This window comes from Convolutriloba macropyga, chromosome 3 (genome assembly GCF_964194025.1).
Source record: "Convolutriloba macropyga chromosome 3, txConMacr16.3, whole genome shotgun sequence".
NCBI lineage: Eukaryota > Metazoa > Xenacoelomorpha > Acoela > Convolutidae > Convolutriloba > Convolutriloba macropyga.
This window is the reverse complement of record NC_134470.1, coordinates 60,546,645-60,567,737: the sequence shown is the minus strand read 5'-3', so window position 1 is coordinate 60,567,737 and position 21,093 is coordinate 60,546,645. Positions and strand designations below refer to the sequence as shown.

At 33.0% G+C, this 21,093-nt stretch overlaps 1 protein-coding gene across 5 annotated transcripts in view; it reads right to left on the bottom strand.

The window, feature by feature from the left end:
• Window positions 1-20,722, bottom strand: part of LOC142337181 (calcium/calmodulin-dependent protein kinase type 1-like) — a 49,222-nt gene extending 28,500 nt beyond the window's left edge. For 2 of the 5 annotated variants that reach the window (XM_075386294.1, XM_075386296.1), the window contains exons 1-6: window positions 20,543-20,689; window positions 20,100-20,408; window positions 17,096-17,250; window positions 16,179-16,427; window positions 13,171-13,367; window positions 12,112-12,324 (exon numbers count right to left, since the gene is read on the bottom strand). In XM_075386294.1, coding sequence (XP_075242409.1) covers window positions 12,112-12,324; window positions 13,171-13,367; window positions 16,179-16,427; window positions 17,096-17,249 — 813 coding nt within the window. In that variant the 5' untranslated portion in view covers window position 17,250; window positions 20,100-20,408; window positions 20,543-20,689. Of the gene's footprint in view, window positions 1-12,111; window positions 12,325-13,170; window positions 13,368-16,178; window positions 16,428-17,095; window positions 17,251-20,099; window positions 20,409-20,542 lie in introns of all 5 variants that reach the window. The other 3 variants (XM_075386295.1, XM_075386297.1, XM_075386298.1) reach the window with 3 other exon arrangements.
• Between the last annotated feature and the right edge of the window lie 371 nt (window positions 20,723-21,093).

Below are 21,093 nucleotides of genomic sequence, written 5' to 3'. Positions count from 1 at the left end.
GTAAGACTCCCCTGAGTCAATATAGTGGGGACCATCATTTAAAAATAAAGTTGCATCTGGATAAATGTTGCGGGTATAACTAAAGAAGATATAACTAAAGATACTCCAGGTTAATGTAATATATGTAAAACTAGATATATCAATAAAAACAAACACAATGAATCAGATGGACATAAAGAAAACGATAATCAGAAAAAAAAACTTGCTGATGGCAAGTGGAGAGATAAAGTTAATGAGTTAGGATTAGATCATTATATGAAGTATAATCAAATAATGATAACAAGTAGTGATAATGAAGATCCCAGATTCTTGGAAGCATTGGAGGCGATGTACCACATACATCCCCTCATTAAGTTTAACACCTTTGATGTAGAAAGATAGACAAAACCTACAGATGAACAACTAGAAGAAAATTAATTCACATTTAGGTTAAAAACTAGATAAAACAATAGATCTTATGACTCAGATATATTGAATAATGAACTTGAAAATAGAATGCAGGAACAAGAAATGAATCAATCTGGTTGGAGCATTCACACATTTATCAAAAAACTATGTATATATACACAAATTTTATCCTGCTGGAGGTTGTACTACTAAGTTACCGTTCAGATCTAGATTTATTTTTAATATACATAATATTGATAATCAATGTTTACTATTCTGTTTAATTGCTTATCTACATCCTGCTAAAGACCAAACCAATAGTGTAAGTCTCAAAATAAACTTGTGTATATTGATGAGATAAAATTGCCAACGATACCAACTCCCTACGGATATAAAGATATACAGAAAACACAGGAGTTAAATAAAGATAAAGTATTATTTAATGTGTTTATTCTAAATAAAAATAAAACTAATAATCCTGTATTAATCAATCATAATGGTCCTAAATGATGTAATATATTATATTGGGATAATCATTATTTCCTATGTAAAGATGTATCATTCGTATTAAGGTGGTCTAATCATAAATGTTACCGATGTCTAAAATGTTGTGTGTCAGTTAGAACTGAAAATGCATTAAATAGACATTTAGAATTGTGTGATAGTATTGGAAGAAGAACAGTTCATAATGATGGTTATCTAAAGTTTGATTATAAGAACAGAGTACCATTTGCTATGTATAATGATTTTGAATGAATAATAAAAAACAGAAAACATCTTCATATAGCTTGTGGGATATATAAAAAAAGTGACTATCTTGATATATTAGAAGATAAGTATAAATATTCCATTGAAAGAAGATAGTATTACCTCGTCATATAGTAGTTGTTATTATTGCAATGAGGAAATGGGAGAGGACATTGTTAGAGATCAAATCATCTAAATGGTAAATTTAGAAGATATGCCCACAAAAAATATAACCTTCAAGCTAAGAATAATTTTGTACCAATATATGCATTTAATTCTACTAATTATGATAACCACATATTTCTGGCTAAACTAGCAGAGAAGGTTAGACCTAAAGTATTAACCAAGACTGTTGAGAATAATGTTTGTATTGATATGGGATATGCTAAAGCATTAGATATGTTTATGTTCTTCCACCTAGTTAGATTAGATGCTATAACTAAAACATTGAGTGATAAAAATGGGTAATATTAAACGAATTTGAGTTATAGAGACGAAAAAGTATATTTCAGTATGAGATGCTATGAGTAAAACACTGAGTGATAAAAAGTGTGTTACATTAAACAAATTTGAGTTAGAGAGACGAAAAATTACATTCCAGTATGAGTGGTTAGATAGTATAGATAAATTTAATAATACGGAACTGCCTCCTAAAAAGCAGTTTATTCTAATTTGAAAAAGAGTGGTAATACAGATAAAGAATGTCAGCAGGCAATAGATTGTTGGAATAAGACTGGATGTAAGACAATTATTGATTATATTGTTTTATCTAAAAACTGATGTATTATTATCAGTTGATGTATTTGAAAAGCTAGAGATAAGTTTTTAGAGTTTTATGAAAAAGATTCTTCTTACACATATTCTACTCCTGGATTAACTTGGTTTTGTGGATTGAAATATACTAATGTTAGACATAAATATTTTAAAGAAAATACAGTTAATACCTATGATACAATAAAGCGTAGTAATAGAGGTAGTATAGCTTCAGTATTAAGCCAATGTCATGTAAAATGTAAAAATAAAGAAATAGATCCTGAGTATACAGGGAAAGAGAATTATTTAAAGTTTTTAGACTTCAACTCATTGTATGCTTCTGCTATGGTACAAGTTTTACTTACTGGTGAGATTAGTGTTTGTGATAATCCAGTATACACTAGATCTAGCTCTAACACAGGTTATATCTATACCATTGATATAAAGTATAATGATGAGTTGAAACAGAAAACAAAGAAATATCCATTCTTTCCTGAAAAGACAAAGGGTGACATTGATCAGTTTAAAGATTATCAAAATGAAAACAAAAAGAAAGGATATAAACCAAATGATAATTGATGATAAAGTTGAAAGATAAGGAAGACTATGGAGTTGATGCAGAGATGATAGATTGGTTTTGTGATAATGGTATAAGATTGGAAGATTTTACAAATAAGCAAAAAATAGAGTAAAGTAAAATTAAATGGTTAAAACCTTATATTAAGTTCAATATTCGGAAAACAAAGCACACTAAAGCTAAGGTAGATGAACTTTTTTGATGTATTCTTATGAGAGAATGAATATAATAGACAAGATAGAATTAGTTAATGAGGTAGATAGATATGATAAATTAGTAAAAAATTTTAATTGCATTGAGTACAAGTTGATAAAACTCTTTAAACTCAACAAATTAGACATTGAAAGAGTATCAAAATTTCAGAATAAGAATAATTGCCAAATATTAAATACTAACTAATCCTAAAGAAATTTTAAAATTATAAATGTTAAGAGAAAGAAGTAGAAAGACGTTTTATTAAATTTGAGAAAAAGAGAAAAAGATTATATAAAACTGAATAACTGAAAAACGGTTTGTTCAGTCGTCATAAATACTTAAAGCCATTTATTCATTAAACTGCAAAATCTGAAAAAAATAAAATATTGTAAATATCAGTCAAAACATGGTAAATATGATAAATGGAACAACTGAGTAATAAGCATATGGTTGGGTCCGCTCATCAGCTCGGATAAGCCCATGATCAGCAAGCAGTGCATCCTATAACAAAAACAAACAGCAATTTCACCAGCTGTCTCTCGTACCTAAATCCAAGTACATTTCAGTACTCGGTCAATATAAATCCAATTTCTCATCAGTACTGAACCATAGACTGATTCATGACACTTTTATGACTTGCGTTCAGTCTGATTTTAGCCAAGTGCAAAAATAAAGTTCCGTACGCGGATCGGTCCTACGATCTCCAGCTCCCCAGACGTTCGTTCTCCTTGATGCGCCACCATTACTGTGAGGAGGTTGTCTTATGCGCCGTTAATATACGATTGAAAGAAGCAATATTCCAGCAATAAAGCGAACAAAATATATAACACGGGAGACTTGCATTTACAACTACCCAGTAGTGATTTAGACATTGAGTTCGGCACGGGCTAAAATTTCATGACCACAACTTTTTGTGGACCCTAGAAGTAATTTTTTTCAAGCATGTGAAAAAATTCGATATTATTCTGAAAAAAAATACGATTTATAACTCAGCAACTGTTTTTTGTTTCAACAGTTTTGATGCTGCAGTCAAACTTGAATATTGAATTCTATATTCTGCCTGAATTTTTCAAAAATCGAGTTTGAATGTTCAAAAAACTCTTTTAGGCTGATTAGTTTGCTGTTTCTCTATTCAGACATTTTAAGCTCTCTTCCATGATTTCGTCGAAATTTACTAGGGTTCAGAATATTTAACAAAATATGACAAATTGCATTGAGTACAAAATGATAAAACTCTCTAAACTCGGCAAATTATACATTGAAAGAGTATCAAAATTTCAGAATAAGAATGATTGCCAAAGATTAAATATTAAATAATCTTAAAGAAATTTTAAAATCATAAATTTTATGAGAAAAAAGTAGAAAGACATTTTATTAAATTTGAGAAGAAGTGAAAAAGATGATATAAAAATAGAGAACTGAAAAAAGATTTGTTCAGTCGTCATGTATAATTAAAGCCATTTATTAATTAAACTGCAATAACTGATTAGGAAAGGTTAGGTAGGAAACAATGAATTAGCACAAAAATAACTTTTTCTAGAATATCTCAGGTAAAATGAAGAGAGACAGTTTTTCAAGAAAAAGAATAAATGTATAAAATTCCTGCAATAAACACACATAACAGAGTTGCTTGGCAAAATCTCACGGGGAAGGATCTTACAAATATTATTTCGCCTGTCGTATAATTAAAAATGATGCTTTTTTTGATATCTTAAAAAATTAAAACTTACAGATTAAAATTGACGACTTTAAAATTTTGAAAAAATTTGCACTAAAAACAGATTCTTCTATAAGGACATATATTTATAATTTCTTGGTTTTTGGGTCCTCATATTTGAAAGCAAAAGCAGGCTTTGTGTGGTGAGTTCGAAAAATATGTTTCGACGCCTCACAATCACAATATGTTGAAATCCGAAATTCTCTTATTGAATGACTGAATAATAAAAAACGAAAGGTTTTCCAAACCAAATTAAAAAATATCCTTAAATTTTTGACTTCACTATACGGTCTCGGAAAGTTTTTTTGACTATAATGATTAGGGCCAATTGTTAAAGGCAGAGCAAAAGGCAAGTAGCACTTGTATAACATAGATGAAAAACGTATTTACTTTATGATAAACAAATTTAATTGATAGAGATGATCTTAGTTTGTTTGATATTCTTCCAAGTCGGACAATATAATTTCTCAAAAATTGTAATAAAGATTGTCCCTCTCATTTAATCCAAGCTGTAATGTTTGTTGATATATAGAGTCATTTTATCAGATTTGACAGAAAGGAACTAAAAAGAAAATGACATAAGGGTAGTAATAAATAAATTGGCGAAGTCCTCACATAAACTTCATTTCATTTTTTTATGGAGGATATATCTCAACATTCTCTAATTTTAAGTTGCAGCAGAATGTAAGAGTTTAACAATTATAGACCGAAAAAATATATATTGAAACAACTCTAATGATTTTGTTAAAATAAACGTTCTTAGTTATTAGCACAAATAGTACAAACCGGACTAGGAGCTCAAACAAAATTTTTTAAAAGTTACTACAAAAATCATTGTCGCAATTTCTGATTTCTACAAATGCTTAATTGGGGTCCTAAGATGAAGTATTCAGAGTATTCAAAATTGGACCCGGTTTTGAAACTTAACAATTTAATTGTTCCGACCCACTTTAGTGGGGGATGAACTATATTTTCTATATACTTATTCTCAAATGGGGTTTTTTCAGTCAATTTTGACCGATCGACATATTCATCGTAGTCGTCTGTAAGTTATATCATTGGCAATCCCATCCAAGGTAGAATATATTACTAAAAAGATTTTTTGAATCTCGTTTTTTCGACGGAGTTATGGAGGTCTAAACTTTTGTGAACATTTGACTGATTTTCATTATTTTTGTTGTTCGCATTTTCCGAATTTTTACGCCCCTTTTTGCAAAACAAAATATTGAAATTGGTAACAATAGTGTCGTTGGCTTTACTTCCAAAAATGAAATAGTGATGTTGAACTTTTAAATTCAAAACTCAGCCTATTTTCAGCAAGAATGGTATGAAATAAGCATATTTAGTCCACTCTGTTCACAATTTGCCAGATTAGCACATCTTAAAACTGCTTTCACAATATTGGGTAACTCCAATGAAGGCTATTTTTACTTGTGCATCCCTTGAGAGTGTTCTTGAATTAACATTTTGCCGGTTTTTTGCTAATTTAACACAAGAGTTATGCAAAATGCATAATGTTTTGACCGTTTCCTTTCCAAATCTGATGAAAATTTTGGGTTTTTTGGTCTGAATTTGTAATTTGTTTTTGTATACCTACGTTATATATTACATTTTACGATATATATATTTATATATATATATATATATATATATATATATATTATATATATATATATATATATATATATCTATATACATATATATATATATATATATATATATATATATATATATATATATATATACGAAATACATTGTTTAGTTTGAATTATATTTGACGCTCTTTTGACTTGTTTTTTTATAAATTTTTTCGGAAAATTAGATGTTCAGTTTTGGATGCAAATGATTGTTGTTGTAAGTAGATTTTTTGTTTGCATTCTCTTGCAGTCTTTTTGGTCTCATCGGCCCTCTAAAATGGCACAATTTACTCTACTAAATTATTTGAATTGGAAGCAATTTCATTATCCGTACCCCAATTATTTTTGTACAATATTTCAGTTTTTGAAATTTTTCTATCTCTTCGTCATTTGGTGAACTGTTAAGCCAACAACATTGTTGATAAATGGGGTCGGAACACTATGTGCAAACGCACAATTTCAAGCGCCATTGCTAGCATTCAGTCCTCGCATAAAGGGTTCACTGCCAAAAACATAATGTTTGAAAAGCTTCTTCTCAGAAGCGTGAAACGAAAGAAACAAATTCGCCCATGAATCTTTTGTTTTAGAATTAGTATTCAAAAAATCGAATCCAGAGGCAAGATTTAGTGCTTGTCTCTAACCGAATTTTCAAGATAATTTTGAGTTATTTTGTGTACTTTTTGTTTCCATTTTGCCAGCTCAAGTTCAACCACCTTCTTGACTCAGTTTTCTACCAGACCGAAAGCGTTTAATAACTCGAATCTTGTTCAAAAGTAATTGTTGCACGAAAAAAATGTTTCCGACTCAAATCGCATAGTAAATTAAGTAGGGACACATTAGAATCTTAGAGGGCCGATAAGATCTGGTGGTTTTCAAAAACTACGAGAGAAGACAAAAAACAAAATCAAATAACCACAACAAACATTTTTTACATCCAAAACTAAGTGTCTAATTTTGGAAAAAAAAACTTAAAAACAAAGTCCAAATAGCGTCAAAGAAAACTTTATTTTTCTTTTCACTAAGAAAAACATTGGAGTGGTTTTTATTGTGACTCGGTAACAAGTAGACAAAAAAACCAAAACGGCAAAATACGTTTACATTTTTTGGAAATTGTTTCAAATAAGGAAAACCATTAGATGTCAACTGCCATCTTCAAATAAATTTAAAAACAAATTTTATTCTCAACGCACTACTAAAAACATTTGATTTGCTCAAGTGTGCCATTTGTAATACACAAAAATAATGTGACACGCAATCTGCAATCAATGGTTTTTTTGAGACTAGGTAACAATTAAACTAAAAAGAACAGGAAAGTGCCAAGTTAAAAAACACGTCCATATATTTTTTAAATATTTCAATTCAAGGTCATGAAAAAATTTGATTGTGAATTAGAATTTTAAAAAAGGTTCCTTTGTTTTTCACTAGTAAGCCGTTAAGACCTGCAATTATCCAGAAATTTTTATACGGCTACAAAAAGAACGACAATTAATGACGAAAAAAAAAGAAATTAAATTCACGAAGCCGTTAAATTTACAACCAATTGCTTGAAATAATTAATAACTTCGATTGCATATTCTTGTCAACCGTTTTGAATTCTTCAATAATGTGATATCTGATATGTCAATAATGTGACAAGACACGAAAAAGAACATCAAACGCGAGAAAGTCTCCAAAAATCGGAAAAATATTGTTTGAACTCTCAGTATCAAAACCGATGACCATTTTTTAAAACGTAAAACTGCAATACTTTTTGAATTTGAATCCATTAAAAAGAAGAAGTGACATGTCGTTGGTAATCTTAAGCTAAAAGTTGACCAAAAAACGAAAAAATTTGCAAAACTCAATTATCCAGTTTTTTATATTGAAAACAAGTCTGTTTAAAACCAGAACGACCATACGCTTTCGATTAAAAATTCATTAAGTTTTCCCTGAAAATCCCTAGAAAGTGAAGTGGGCTCGCCATTAGTAAGCAATGATTTCAGTAGATCTGTTCTGTAGTTGACATTTTAAAAAAACGAAAAAATTTTATATTGATGTATCAGAGAATGGACAATTAACTGAAAGACCGATCAGTTACTGCAATTATTGATTTCAATGTCTTTTGGTCTTGATGAAGTGTTGATATTGCAACTCGTTCAATATCTCGCAGCTGTAGCTCCAGTAGATAAATGTTCATTTAAACAAAATTTTGGTTCATTTTTAATTGACTGTTAATTTTCTTAAAGTATACATAAAGTCTCTTGCATGTCCTCTTATCATCCTCCAAATTGTTTAACTTGTTTTCAACAAAACAAAAATTTGACGCAATAAATGCTTAAGGTTTTTTCAGCACTGTGATTCCGGGGCAGCAAGAAAAACCAAATAGAAAATAGACAGATAAAACTGAGAAAAAAGTGCGTTTATGGTTGCAATTTTGTCAGAATACTTCTTTGACATATATGAATTTTGGAAACTTACCTCAAAATTTAGGGTCAATTCATAGAAATTTAAAGATCAGGATCAATTTATAAACCAAGAAGTCAAAAAATTTTGCGATTGATTTAACGGAAAGCTGGTGCAATCAGTATACTTTCCAAAATGCTTACCAGTTGAATGGATATGGCCAGTTGTTGAGGAATGAAAGGGAAAAAAGAGGTGTTGTAGTATTTTTTATTAGGAAAGACATCAAAGATCAAGCTAAATCAATATCACACTCTGAACACGTACAATTTCTGAGAGTGACGTTGTTAGGATATCAAAATGAAAATGTGTTAATTGTTGGTGATAAAAATCGGAATTATGGTATAGTTGAGTACATAAACGTTTGTCGAAAACACATTGATAAATTCACTATCAAACCGGAAAGTTTGCAAATTTTTTGTGGGGATTTCAATTTAAATGTTACTGAACAAACGAACAAAATTGGTAAGGTTTTATATTCTTTCTCTTGTACAGGACTGCAAATAAAGAATCGATCAGAATCGACAAGAGTTTCTTCTGGTACGGCAATATGCATTGATTTTTTTAAAATGAATTTTGAAGCCTCAGTAAATGTGAAGAATACAATGATCTCTAACCACAAAGGAGTAGAACTAAGCAGCAAGGGAGAAAGTGTTTATCCGCAAAAATCAAACAAAAGTCTCATTTTAGGCCCATGAAAAGACTTCAAAACAAAGAACTCAGGTTGTATCTAATTTAAGGTTTTGCAAAAAACTAGAAACGAGAAATAAGCTATAGTTTTCTTCAGATTTGGAATTCAGTGTCACGGAATTAACAAGAGTGATGAACGAGGAGTTAGATCGTCATGTACCCTTACAAGAGTTCGTAAAGCGCACTAACGAAAAATCCAAACAGGTTCAAAAGCTTTGGTTTGATAACCAGAATAAGAATCTCAGCCTTAAAAAGCTTGAAGCCTACCAAAGATTAAAGAACAAACAGTCTGCCGAAAATAGAGAAAAATTTAATATGTTGCGTAACCATTTAAGAAACCTAACAAAAAATCAAAAATAGAATTTTATGAACAAAAAATTGAAGAAAAAAGAAACAATCGTAAACGTTTATTTTCAATAACAGACAATATTAAGGGAACAAAAAAGAAAAAGAAAATTGATAACCTGAATGCTGATGAAATCAATAAGTATTTTGTTCAATTAAGAAAGACACTATCGGAAAGTTGTAATCTGCCGTCAGATCCCAAGCGGGTCAGAAGGTTAGAAAATTCCATGTCCTTAACCAACGTCACAGCCAAAGAAGTTTTCGACATTATCAAGCAAATGCCCAAAAACACTACATCTGATCTTTATTACATTTCAAATCAACTAATTAAGTTCATTAATCTAAGCGTGTATGAAACATTGGCAAAATTAATCAATCGTTGCTTTGATGAGGGCCATTTCCCTAGATTTATGAAAATTGCCAATGTCATACCACTGTACAAAAATGGCAACAAAAATGAGTTCGGTAATTATAGACCAATATCACTGTTCCCATTTATTTCAAAATTTGTAGAGAAATGTCTACAGAACAGGCTGATTTCTTTTTTGTCCAAGTACTCAGTAATAAACAAGGCACAGTTTGGATATCAGGCAAACAAAAACACAGTTGATGCTGCGTCGGAGTTTATTGAAACAATAAGAATTTCTTTTTGCTCGAAATAAAATTACTATGGGGTTTTACTGATTTATCAAAAACTTTTGATACTGTGAGTTATGAAATTTGGCTTCAAAAATGTTTTGCGTATGGTTTGAGGTGAAAAACTTATGACATTGTTAGATCATATTTGATCAACAGACAGATCTAAGTAAACTATCCGCCTGATTTTTGTACAAATTGTACTGTAATTATGATTGTTGATGACACAAATATTTACAAAAACGTTGATGATAAAATTAAGGACACAATAAAAAAAATGTCAGTTTGGATGGAATCAAAAAAATTAGCAATAAAAAAATGAATGCAAAACTATAAGTTTCGGGGGTTTTAATGAGACACCTGAAAAAAAATCTTGATTAAATCATCAAACTTTTCGACAACATTAAGCATTTGGGTGTATACATAGAAAGTAAACTGAATATAAATCACATATTGGGAAAGCAGTTAGTCGGATGAATCGTTGATAGCGGCCATCTATCAGTATAAAAACTTTTTCAAGAGACACAAACAATCTAGTCCGATTATACAAAATTTACTTTCAACCATTATTACAGTACGGGGTTTTGCTGTATGGAGCGGCCAATAAAAGCGATCTTCAAGAATTAGATTGGTGGCAAAGCATAATTTTTCGTTTGTTTTTTTCAGCTAGCAGATTTCAAAGCATTAACCAACAGCGATGTAAAAATAAATTGTTTTCTATTAAAGAGTTACTACACATGTATGAACTGATAAAATTACTATCAAGAGTTCTCCGTCATGAAACGAAGCAAAGAAACAATCCATTCATAAATAAATTAAGACGTATAGATAGTGTTTTAACTGAAATGGATGAAAATATTATTCAAAAACCTGGCTCATTTTTTGCACAGGATTTAACAAACTTTTTACAATGTTTTAGTGACTAATTTATTATAGATAACAGGTTTTTTTGTTAAACTTTTTTGGTAAGGGATAAGGTTCTAGGGCTAATGCTTATACTTGAATCTTTATCGAGTTGCATTTTTTTTGTAAAGGTGGTCTTCGTATTAGATTTTTTCTAAAGGTTTATTAGAAAAGGGTTTTATCTGGGTAAATTGTGATTTTTGAGGGTTTGAATTACCAAATAAGTAGACTTTGAGAAGTAAAAGGCATCAATTGACAGGTCTAGTGACCTTTTGATTTCCTTTCGAGTTTCGTTTTTTTATTTGTAAATTCACAAATGCAAGCAATGGAAGTAACTCGATAACTAATTTGTTATTATTATTATTATATAATTTTATACTGCCGCCATTTGAGCTCAGCCGTTTGAAATTATGATTAATAGAGCGTATCAGATGATACAAATCTGGATTCATCAAGGACTTAAGTATCACTCAAAAACATTTGGTGCTACTAGAATTTTTTCATTTAAACCTTGTAGAAAATGAAAACAAAACTCATAATCAGCCATTTTTTTGTTTAATGGAGAGAAAAAGTAATAGAATGAGGTGAATGCACGCTGAATAATATATATCAACGAAGTTGATCAAAAGTTGATTGACAAAAAATCAGTAGAGGGTGTTCCTGGAGTACATGTGTTTGTCAGGGCAATTTTCAATAGATAATCTGATAGATGATCAAAGTTATTATAAACTAAATAAACTTAATTAACATTTTGGAATTAAAGTAACCTATAGAAGTTGTTGTAACTTTTTTCAACTCATGAAAAAAAAGATAACTTATTCAAGTCACAGAAAAAATTTAACGATTTGGTACGGAAGAATCGACGCTTATCTTGCAAGATTCCTGCATATCCGAAGGGTATCTTGCAAGACTCTTGCAAGATAGCCGTCGGTAATAGAATAGGGGTATATCTTTGAAACCAAGAATTGCCAACATCGTTAGTCAAAAACTTGCCGATAGTTGGTTTAAATCACATAACCTTGGCAATTTGTTCAATTATTATCTTATTGTAATTACTACCAATTACTTATATTAAAGACACAAACCACAGCTGATAGCCGTTCTGCGTCTCTAATGTTGAGGAGTTTGCGGACGAACTCTTTGCCACTAGTGGAGATTGAGTCCCACTCTGGTGGAGAGAAAGTGTAAGCACCCTTCATGATCTGTTTGAACAGGAGGGCATCGTCCTCGTGGAAGGGGAAAGGGGGGTACCCACACAGCAAGATGTAACACACCACACCCACAGACCAACAATCTACCTGGTAAAGAAATCAATATCTGTACATAATAATTGCGATTTCTTAGAGGATTTTTTGTAAAATTTTAGAGGCAAAAATGGTGATCTCTTACAAACTGAAAAGATCCAAACATTGATAGCGTTGTCAACAGGGACATCGGATCACGCGGAAAAATGAATGAATTACGTCCGAAAATTACAAAATCTTTGGATTTATCTTTCTCAAACAGCTTCTGAATAATGTAAATATAGCAGTCTATTGTTTATATAAATTGATATGCAAACAAAAATCATTAAAGTTTTCTAAATTTTGCCCATTTTATCCTCGCTGTCTCTTGAACATAGAGCATTGCATGAAAGCAAGGAGTGAGAAGTCAAAGGGCCCAACTTGCATCGAGTTCAGTTAGTTGTCTCAAAAGCACATTTGAAAAATCACTTTTAATCTTTACTAATTATTTGATCTTTTCGATAACAAAGATCAGTTCTGGATCAAAATTAAATCTCTCTGATCTGGTTTTGCCATCAATTAGTGTTAGCACTATTTGATTGTGGGGATTCGATTTGCGAGAGGTAAGATGTGTGGTTCACACAGCAATGATCGATAGTTCGATTCCCTACCTCCACCAAGCTGACTATCAGAGGATGAGCGCTCACTAACCATAGTTTCAGGTTGACCGTAGCCTGCACACTCTTGGCTGCAATTATGGTACCACGTTTAAATTTCAGAGGCAAAAAAGTGGCCATAGTTACCAAAAAAGAGCATTCATGAGCTGAGAACAGGCTACTCTTAATGCACTGCAGACTATGAGCTTAATGCTGCTCCGGTGCAATTACACAGAAACAAAGTTATTTGTATGACCACACATACCTTCTCAGTGTATGCGCCTCTATTTTTGAGTATCTCAGGTGCACAGTAGCCAGGAGTTCCACACGCAGTGGTCATGACCTCTTTGCTAGCGTATTCTGTCGCATAAGAGAGTCCGAAGTCACTCAACATCACTTCCGAGTCTTCGTTCTTCGTTTTGAACAGAATGTTCTCTGGTTTGATGTCACGATGCACCACTTCTGAAAATGTATTTGATGGGTTGCTAACTCCGGAAGGAGTTTCAGGTATTTGTCAGCACTCTTCCGACATGGTCCACATGCACATATGATCACGCCTTATTTCAAGTCTGAAGTCTTATATCTTATTTCTTGTTCGTTTCAATTATCGTTAATGTTGTATGAGTGAATAAATAGCTGGCTATTCATTTTTTCGACCTAAAGGATGCATTATTTTAATTGCAATACTTTCTGCACTCTTAGTACCTAAATAAATTTTGTTATTTTGTTAGTTTTTGAAATATAATTGTTCCAGTATTTTATGGAATGATACATAGGCAAAACGTGGGAGAATAGAAAATGTAATTACAAATAATACCTCTTACAAGCCAAACTGATCTGGGAAAAAATTACTTGCGAAGTTAAGTATATTGTGTGCTACCATCAGTGAACCAAGATCAAAGCAAACATTATTATTTCCAGCTTCTGCATTAATTACTGCATCTAGGCAACCGGAACTTCAAAAGAAGACAAATTAATATAGAGAATATAAGTTAACAAAGCTACCAATATTTAATTTTGATTTGAATAAATGCAATATATATATATATATATATATATATATATATATATATATACACTATGCAAAATTAAGCTTAGCTTTTAATTTAGCCTAGCAAAATATTAAAGTACCTGCAAAGTTTAAAAAAAGATTTGTACCATATTCATAGTCATTTTTGATAAGCATTTTTGTTGTCCGCCACTGAATTTCTTTTTCATCTTCTGTCATTCAATTCAACATCGTTCGTAATGCAATCTGCATCCCTTTTTTTTAAAAAAAATCGGAATCTTCGTACAAAAAACCAATTGGGTCTTCTCCTTAACATGATTGAGGACATTTTTGAACACTACTGTCCCATTATTATAAGAAAGCGTTGTTGGCATAGCATACATCAGGAAGAGCGTTGAATAATTAAAAAAATTGCGATCATCTCATGTTTCGTGCTTAAATGGTCTATTAAACATTTGAAGAAAAAAATGACAAGTACAGCCTAGTAAGAGAACAAATCCAGCTATATTGTTTAATGGTAAAAAAATTTAAGATGTTTTAAGCAAATCAAGTAATCCTATTGTTTGTGCGTGACTAAGACAAACAGTTTTTATTAACTTCCGAAATTTGCACAAAATATGTTCACTTGCCACAACTGCGAAGACTTTTAGTTCAAGTCACAAGAAAAATTTTAAATATATTTTTATTACATAAACAATATAAAAAGTATTTTCACATAAACAATATAAAAAGTATTTTCAGCAGGGTTGTTTTTTTTCAACACGACTTTTTCCTGAACCTTAACCTTTAATTATCACTTTACACAAACTATTCACAAGAACCATCTTTTGCCAGCTGGGAGAGCCAATGTGAGAGAAGCATGTGACATTCATAGTGCATGTGACATTCATTCATATGCGAGAAGCATATGTAACTTCCTCTCACTAGAGAGTGGGTTTTTCTTTGTTTATAAACCAATTGCAGAAAAAATTAATCCCCTTTTTATTTTGAAAAAAAAACAGATTACTAAACAAATATCTATTAAAGTTTTTTTACTGGCCCATTTCAATGTGTAGTGAACTCTTACAAGAGCACGAAACGGTTATAGAGCGTCTACAAATAGAAACATAACAGTAGAAACAGAACCATAGCTTAGGGATGCTAGCTTGGGGGGAGGGATTGAGCCGCGTGGGTGAGGGGTTAAGCGATGGGGGGGGTAGGGTTGTGAGAGAACTGGACGAGAGGGGGTCCAAATCACCAGGTTGGGGAGTGTGGACGGGGGTGTCGGGGGTGGGGTGACTGAGGGTGATCAACTTTTTTAGACTAACAACAGCCTCCACACCCTGATATTGTCTCTTCAAACAATTTTGGTGAATCGGTTCCTTAGAGAGTAGTAAGTAATTAAGACTTTAAGAGAACTGTTTGCCTAACTAATGACTTCAAAGCGCTACCTGTTTATCCTCTTTTTGAGGACAAAACGTCAAATGGGTCGTACAAATAATCAGTAAAGCGAAAAATCACATTTAAAAAAGGCCACAGGACTAATATAATTGCTAAAACTTCGTTTGAGAGCAATTAAGCATAAGATGTATGCCATAGACTCAAGAATTGCGAATAGGAAGCTCGTGTGTTCAGTCAATGTAGTATTGGAACCAGTGTATTCATTACTTAAGTTTATGGTCAGTTACCTGAAATTCTTAACCGCGGTGAATCAGTTTTCTATGACACATGGTACTCCATGTTAAAAACCGATCAGTAAGATCAACAGAAAACCATAATAAAGTCAAAGGTTTTGATCAACTTTCTATCCTCACCTTCAAATGGAAATGAAGCCAAGCATGTCCCCAATGTGGACATTTATAGGACATCAACCTCAAGATCACAATTTGTACAATACTAAAGACGAGCAAATTTGTTCAAACAAAGTCACAATGTTGATTTCTTCGTCACAATATTGAAGTAAAGTAGGAAATGGTCTTATTTTTAATTAAGTTACTCAAATCGACTTAAGTAACTCAAATCTCACGTAAATTCTGAATTGCTGCCGAGGAGCAACAGTGCGCAAATGATAGCCGCACCCAAATCGTGCGAAAGTAACTATTATACCAGGTTTTTTAAGCACCAACAACACTGTCATCAGTGAAGCAAGCTGATCAGCCTGATTCTCTGACGTCCACATGCAGCACACACATAGTCAAAATAAACTGAAGGTGAAAATCGGCACAATCTATCTAGAAATTTATTTTAAAATATGTATGCAATAAAACCTTTAACATTTAACTTACTTTTTTCAACGTGCAAGTATCGACATGCTTCGAGAACTTGGTGTATAATATTAGCGGCATCCTCTTCAGTGTAACTTCCTTTGGCTATAATTCTGTCAAACAACTCTCCCCCCTCTGCCAGGTCCATGATGATGAATATCTCCTTGGGTCCCTCTAGGTAGTCTACTATACACACTATGTTCTTGTGCTTCAACTGTCGCATAACTTGGATCTCTTTCTTCACGTTCTCGTTTATGTCTTTGTTCCTCCCTGAATACATTCACATCACTTTACGTTTTGCCAGATTAGAAAGTTCTGCCGAAGAAAACACGAAGAAAAGAATGAAAGTTTGGGAAACAAAGTCAGCCGAGCCCTAGTCGAACTCCGATGGTTATCTTGTAAGATCTTGGAAGAATCTTCCAAAGCACGGTTATCCAGCATGATCTTGCAAAAGCTCTTGCAAGATTAAACGTTTTTTCACAAGATTCTTCACAAGATCTTGCAAGATTCTTGCAAGATAATCGTCAGTAAAAGACTAGGTAGTGAAACCAAACTTTACATATCTTGATCAAATCTTGATACGGTTCACTGCAAAAGACTGTCAATATATATAAATACCATTGTTTTCATATGTTGAAGAACTTAACTTTCTCATCACGATGTTATCAAGACATGTCAAAACTTATCAAGAAGATTGAGCTCAACAAAATCCGGTTAGTGTTATCAAGAGAGTGAAGGTCTTACATGTCGTTGTCGGAATCACGTTTCATTTCATTTGGTTAACATCACTGTATGTGTTACTGAGGCCGAGTGCTCTACCGTTCCAAGTCGATGAAAATAGGGGGAAAGAAATACAGACGAGTTATCCCAAATTATAAAGCAAAGAATGTGTGGGACCACATGCTTGTATTTGTCAAAGGGAGTAAGCTCAACTGTACCTGATATTCTGGCCTTTTCGATAACTTTAACAGCATAACTTTTGCTCTTGTCTTCCTTGCTTTGTGTTCTGAATACTTCTGAGAATGCACCCTTTCCCAGTCTCTTTCCCAGCTTGTACTTGGCATCGTAACTGGGTGGCAGGGTAGGGGCCATCCTGGAAAAATATCAAATTAGACACAAATTTTCAAACACTACTCTTATAACTTTTTGTATGTAACCGCAGAAGACTTGTATGAACATTATAATCGGTATTTTCAATCTTATGATGTTTTTGCATCCTTATCAAAGGTAGTATTAACCATTAAAATTTTCATAAACTATGATCAGGTATTTAGCAAAACAATTATAGTTGGTCATATTCTAACGCTTGGAGATTGAGAGTTTCGGGAAAGTCAAACCACAACTGGGCAGGTCTAGATATAAATTCGGGTCTAGGAAATAAAAGCCCACGGAAAACACCCACAATTTTTGATAGGTAATAAACTCCCATTTTAAATTTTTAATTGGGCGTAATAGTTTTTTTGGTTGTGATAGTTTCATATCAATTCCCAAGGGCCGCTAAAGCAGGGCGATGGTCCGCGAGGCATGGCCAAACGCGCTAAATGCGCGCGCAGCTCGTTAAAAGTCAAGTGGGGGTTTTATTTCCGTGGGCGTGTATTTCTTATCAGAAATTAAGTCCGGATTTTTTTTCCCGTGGCGTTTTTTCATGTTTTTTTCCGAGACCGATAAATACGTAAATACATATTTTTCTGATTAGCAAGTCTAAGCTCTTTCTCATTTGACCCCACACACAACACATATACATAGACACAGACGCAGAAACACACACACACACACACACACACACGCGCATACACAACTTATAGACATAGACACAGAAACACAGACATACAAAGACTCACAAGCACACATTATGGTATATTGAAGACGTCCCAGGTCTAAATTGAGGGTGCACATGTGCTGCTTTTGGACCATTTATGTTAATTATTTGGTTCATGGAGACAGCACAAAGTTTCAAGAGAAAAGTTTGGAAAAAAAGAGAAAGCAGCGGCACAACTTTCAAAGGAAAATGTTGTATGTGTGATTCATTGCTTAGATAAAATGATCATTATTAGTTCCCGATAACCATACAAAGATCTTAAATGTTAATAGTATTTCATCAATACCTTACAACGAGTTTTGATGAAACCAAGAACGATCTTAGCAGTCTACAAAGATTGTTCAATGCATGTAGTTGGAATGTAATGTACAAAAGGTCATAAATATACTGTCTTGTTGGGAGAGGTATTTTGTCTGTCTCTAAATTAGGGTTATGTAGGAAAAACCCAATTTTTTAAGATCTGATCACAAAAAATTGTCTAATATCATCAGTAGAGGAATTGATGTGATGAGAGGCATGTTTCAATTGAGACTCTTTGCTAGCCAATTGCTCTATTAGAGAATTCAACAAACAGTTTCAATTTCGGTTGTAATCGCAGAAACAAGACAAATTGAATGGCAAAACTTGCCGAGATACCAATGATGTCAATTGTTTAAAAAATCCATTTTTATTATACACCCTGAATTTATTACCCTTTTATGATAAATTTACTGTAATGGTAAGTCAGGCCACTAATTGGAAAGAAATGTCAAGAGTGAACTTTTGCGTTAAACCTACAATCGGTCAAGGGGGCAATAAAGAAAAGGATACTATGTTTTTGCTAAAATCTTCTGCGCCGAAAAGCAAAGAATTCACACTTTAAGTTTGCGAGACTTTCTTCCTTTCGTTGATTGTTACATTTTTCGCGTCTTTCCCAGTATAGCCCCATATGAAATAATATAGCCCCCATTATGGTATAATTATCATGATTATGGGGCTTTAGGTTATCTGACCACTAATCTGGGGGTGGGGCTAAAATGGGAAAGACCCCATTTTTTTCTTTTTTCTCTCTCCCCGGATGGCTGAATTTTTTGTTTTTGTTAATATCCATAGTTTATTTTTAATTTCAGACTTTCATGTTTATTTCAGCAGTCAGATGTATTCCCTTTTATTGAAAACACCGAAAAGATTATTGCTTTAATTTTTGGACTAAAACATCCTTTTGTTGAGGCGAATTTTCCCCCCACTATCGCTTCTGATGAATACTGATTTTTTGCCGGAGCAGACATGTTCACAGAATACAAATAACTAGATACCACAGAACAATGCAAAAAGAGAAGTAGTTGTGTTTGTCAAAGAGAGGAGCGATAACTCACATTAAAAATCCGAAAATTTTTTAATTTTTCTCACCACTAGGGTTGAGATGTAATAGTGCTACAAAAGAATACTCATATTTTTATTGTTATCTGATGCAATGCTGCTGTGCTATCCCTTAGTATATGTCAACATAGTGAATCCACCAATCAGATTATGCCAACTGGCAAGAATCGTAAACAATCACTATGTAAAGCAGGATTTTTGCAGTAGAATCATTTTTAACATGTCTACGAGAATACAATCCACTGGCTGACAATTCAAGCCCAGCAGCAGAGCATTAGCCGCAAATTACAACTAGCTCAGCTTAGTACAGCGGCTGAATACATAGCGATTTTGCTGGATCATTGAGAGCTCAATATTTTTCTTGTATGTTACCTGCAGTAGCACATACACACATGGTAATTATACCACAATGGGGGGCTATAATTTCATGGGGGAGCTATAGTGGGAAAGACCCCACTTATGCGTTATTCTAGATGGTGATTGCTGTTAAAAACTACATGATTTCGATAGATTATTCAAGCATAATTTTTGCTAAAAAATAGTTCCAGATTAAGCGCTTTTCAGCAAATTTCAGTGTGAAATTATACTGTTAATCTCAAAGTTCAGAAAATTCAACTCTTTCCAAAGTATTTCTAATCTAGTTTTCGAGAAAATGTGGGCCCGGGAGTAAGATATGCTGTTATGCCGGCCCGATACTGATGCAGGGAAGACACTAGGCACGGGGTATGTTCTGATTTGCCCCAATTTAGTAGGCCTAAACTAACCTTTACTTTTACTGTTTGATCACTCCGTCTTTTCTGCAAACAGTCGTAAATTATGACCACAAATCCAGAAAGATACCACAAATCCTGACGCTGTAACTAACGATCGATAAAAATAACTTGAGCTATTTGAGCTCTTCAAGCACAGAGACGGAACATATTCATATTTTAATTTCCACTCTGATAAAGCTCGCTTCCTGTTGGTTAAATATAATCTAATTACTAACTCCGCGATCTTCTGATTTTGAGGTAACTAAGCACTTGGTACGGTTAAGGAAAAATTATAAGAGACCGAGTGCGTAGTATGGGGACCTAAATAAAGAGGTCTTTCCCAATATACCCCCCCCCACCCCTCCTCTAATGGGTTATATAACGCACCCCAATAACCTTAAATATACCATAATGGGGGGCTATAATTCCGTGGGGGAGGCTATAATGGGAGAGACCCAAATAGAAAAGGGGTGCAGAGGGTTTTTTACCAATTAAATTCTATTCCATCGTTGATGTTGTGTTGGGATAAAATGGAAATTGGAGCAGGGAAGAGGAAGTCAAAAAGACCCCCAGTTAAAGAAGCTCGTGCCAAATTAACATAACGTCTGCTGATCAAAATAATGGCCAAGTTGCAGTGTACTTTTATGATAATGTACTTTTTAAATGTACTTCAATTGCTACACCTCTTGTCATAAATTCAGTTTAAAGCCTCTTGTTGAGGATCTGTAATGACATAGTTAGGGATTTTGTGCCTACCAAATGAGGGAAAGGTTGTCACTCCTATTCAAACCACCCCCACCCCCACCCCCATCCCCCCACACACACACACAACACACACACACACCTGAACTAACAAATAAAAAATAAAAAACCAGAAATAACTTCTTAATTTTTTATCAGTAGCAATAAGAACAGAAAAATCCGTTTTCGTAACATTAAGCAATCAAAATAATTCGTATTTGATCATTGGTATATGAGGTCTTTCCCTCCATAGACCCCCCATATG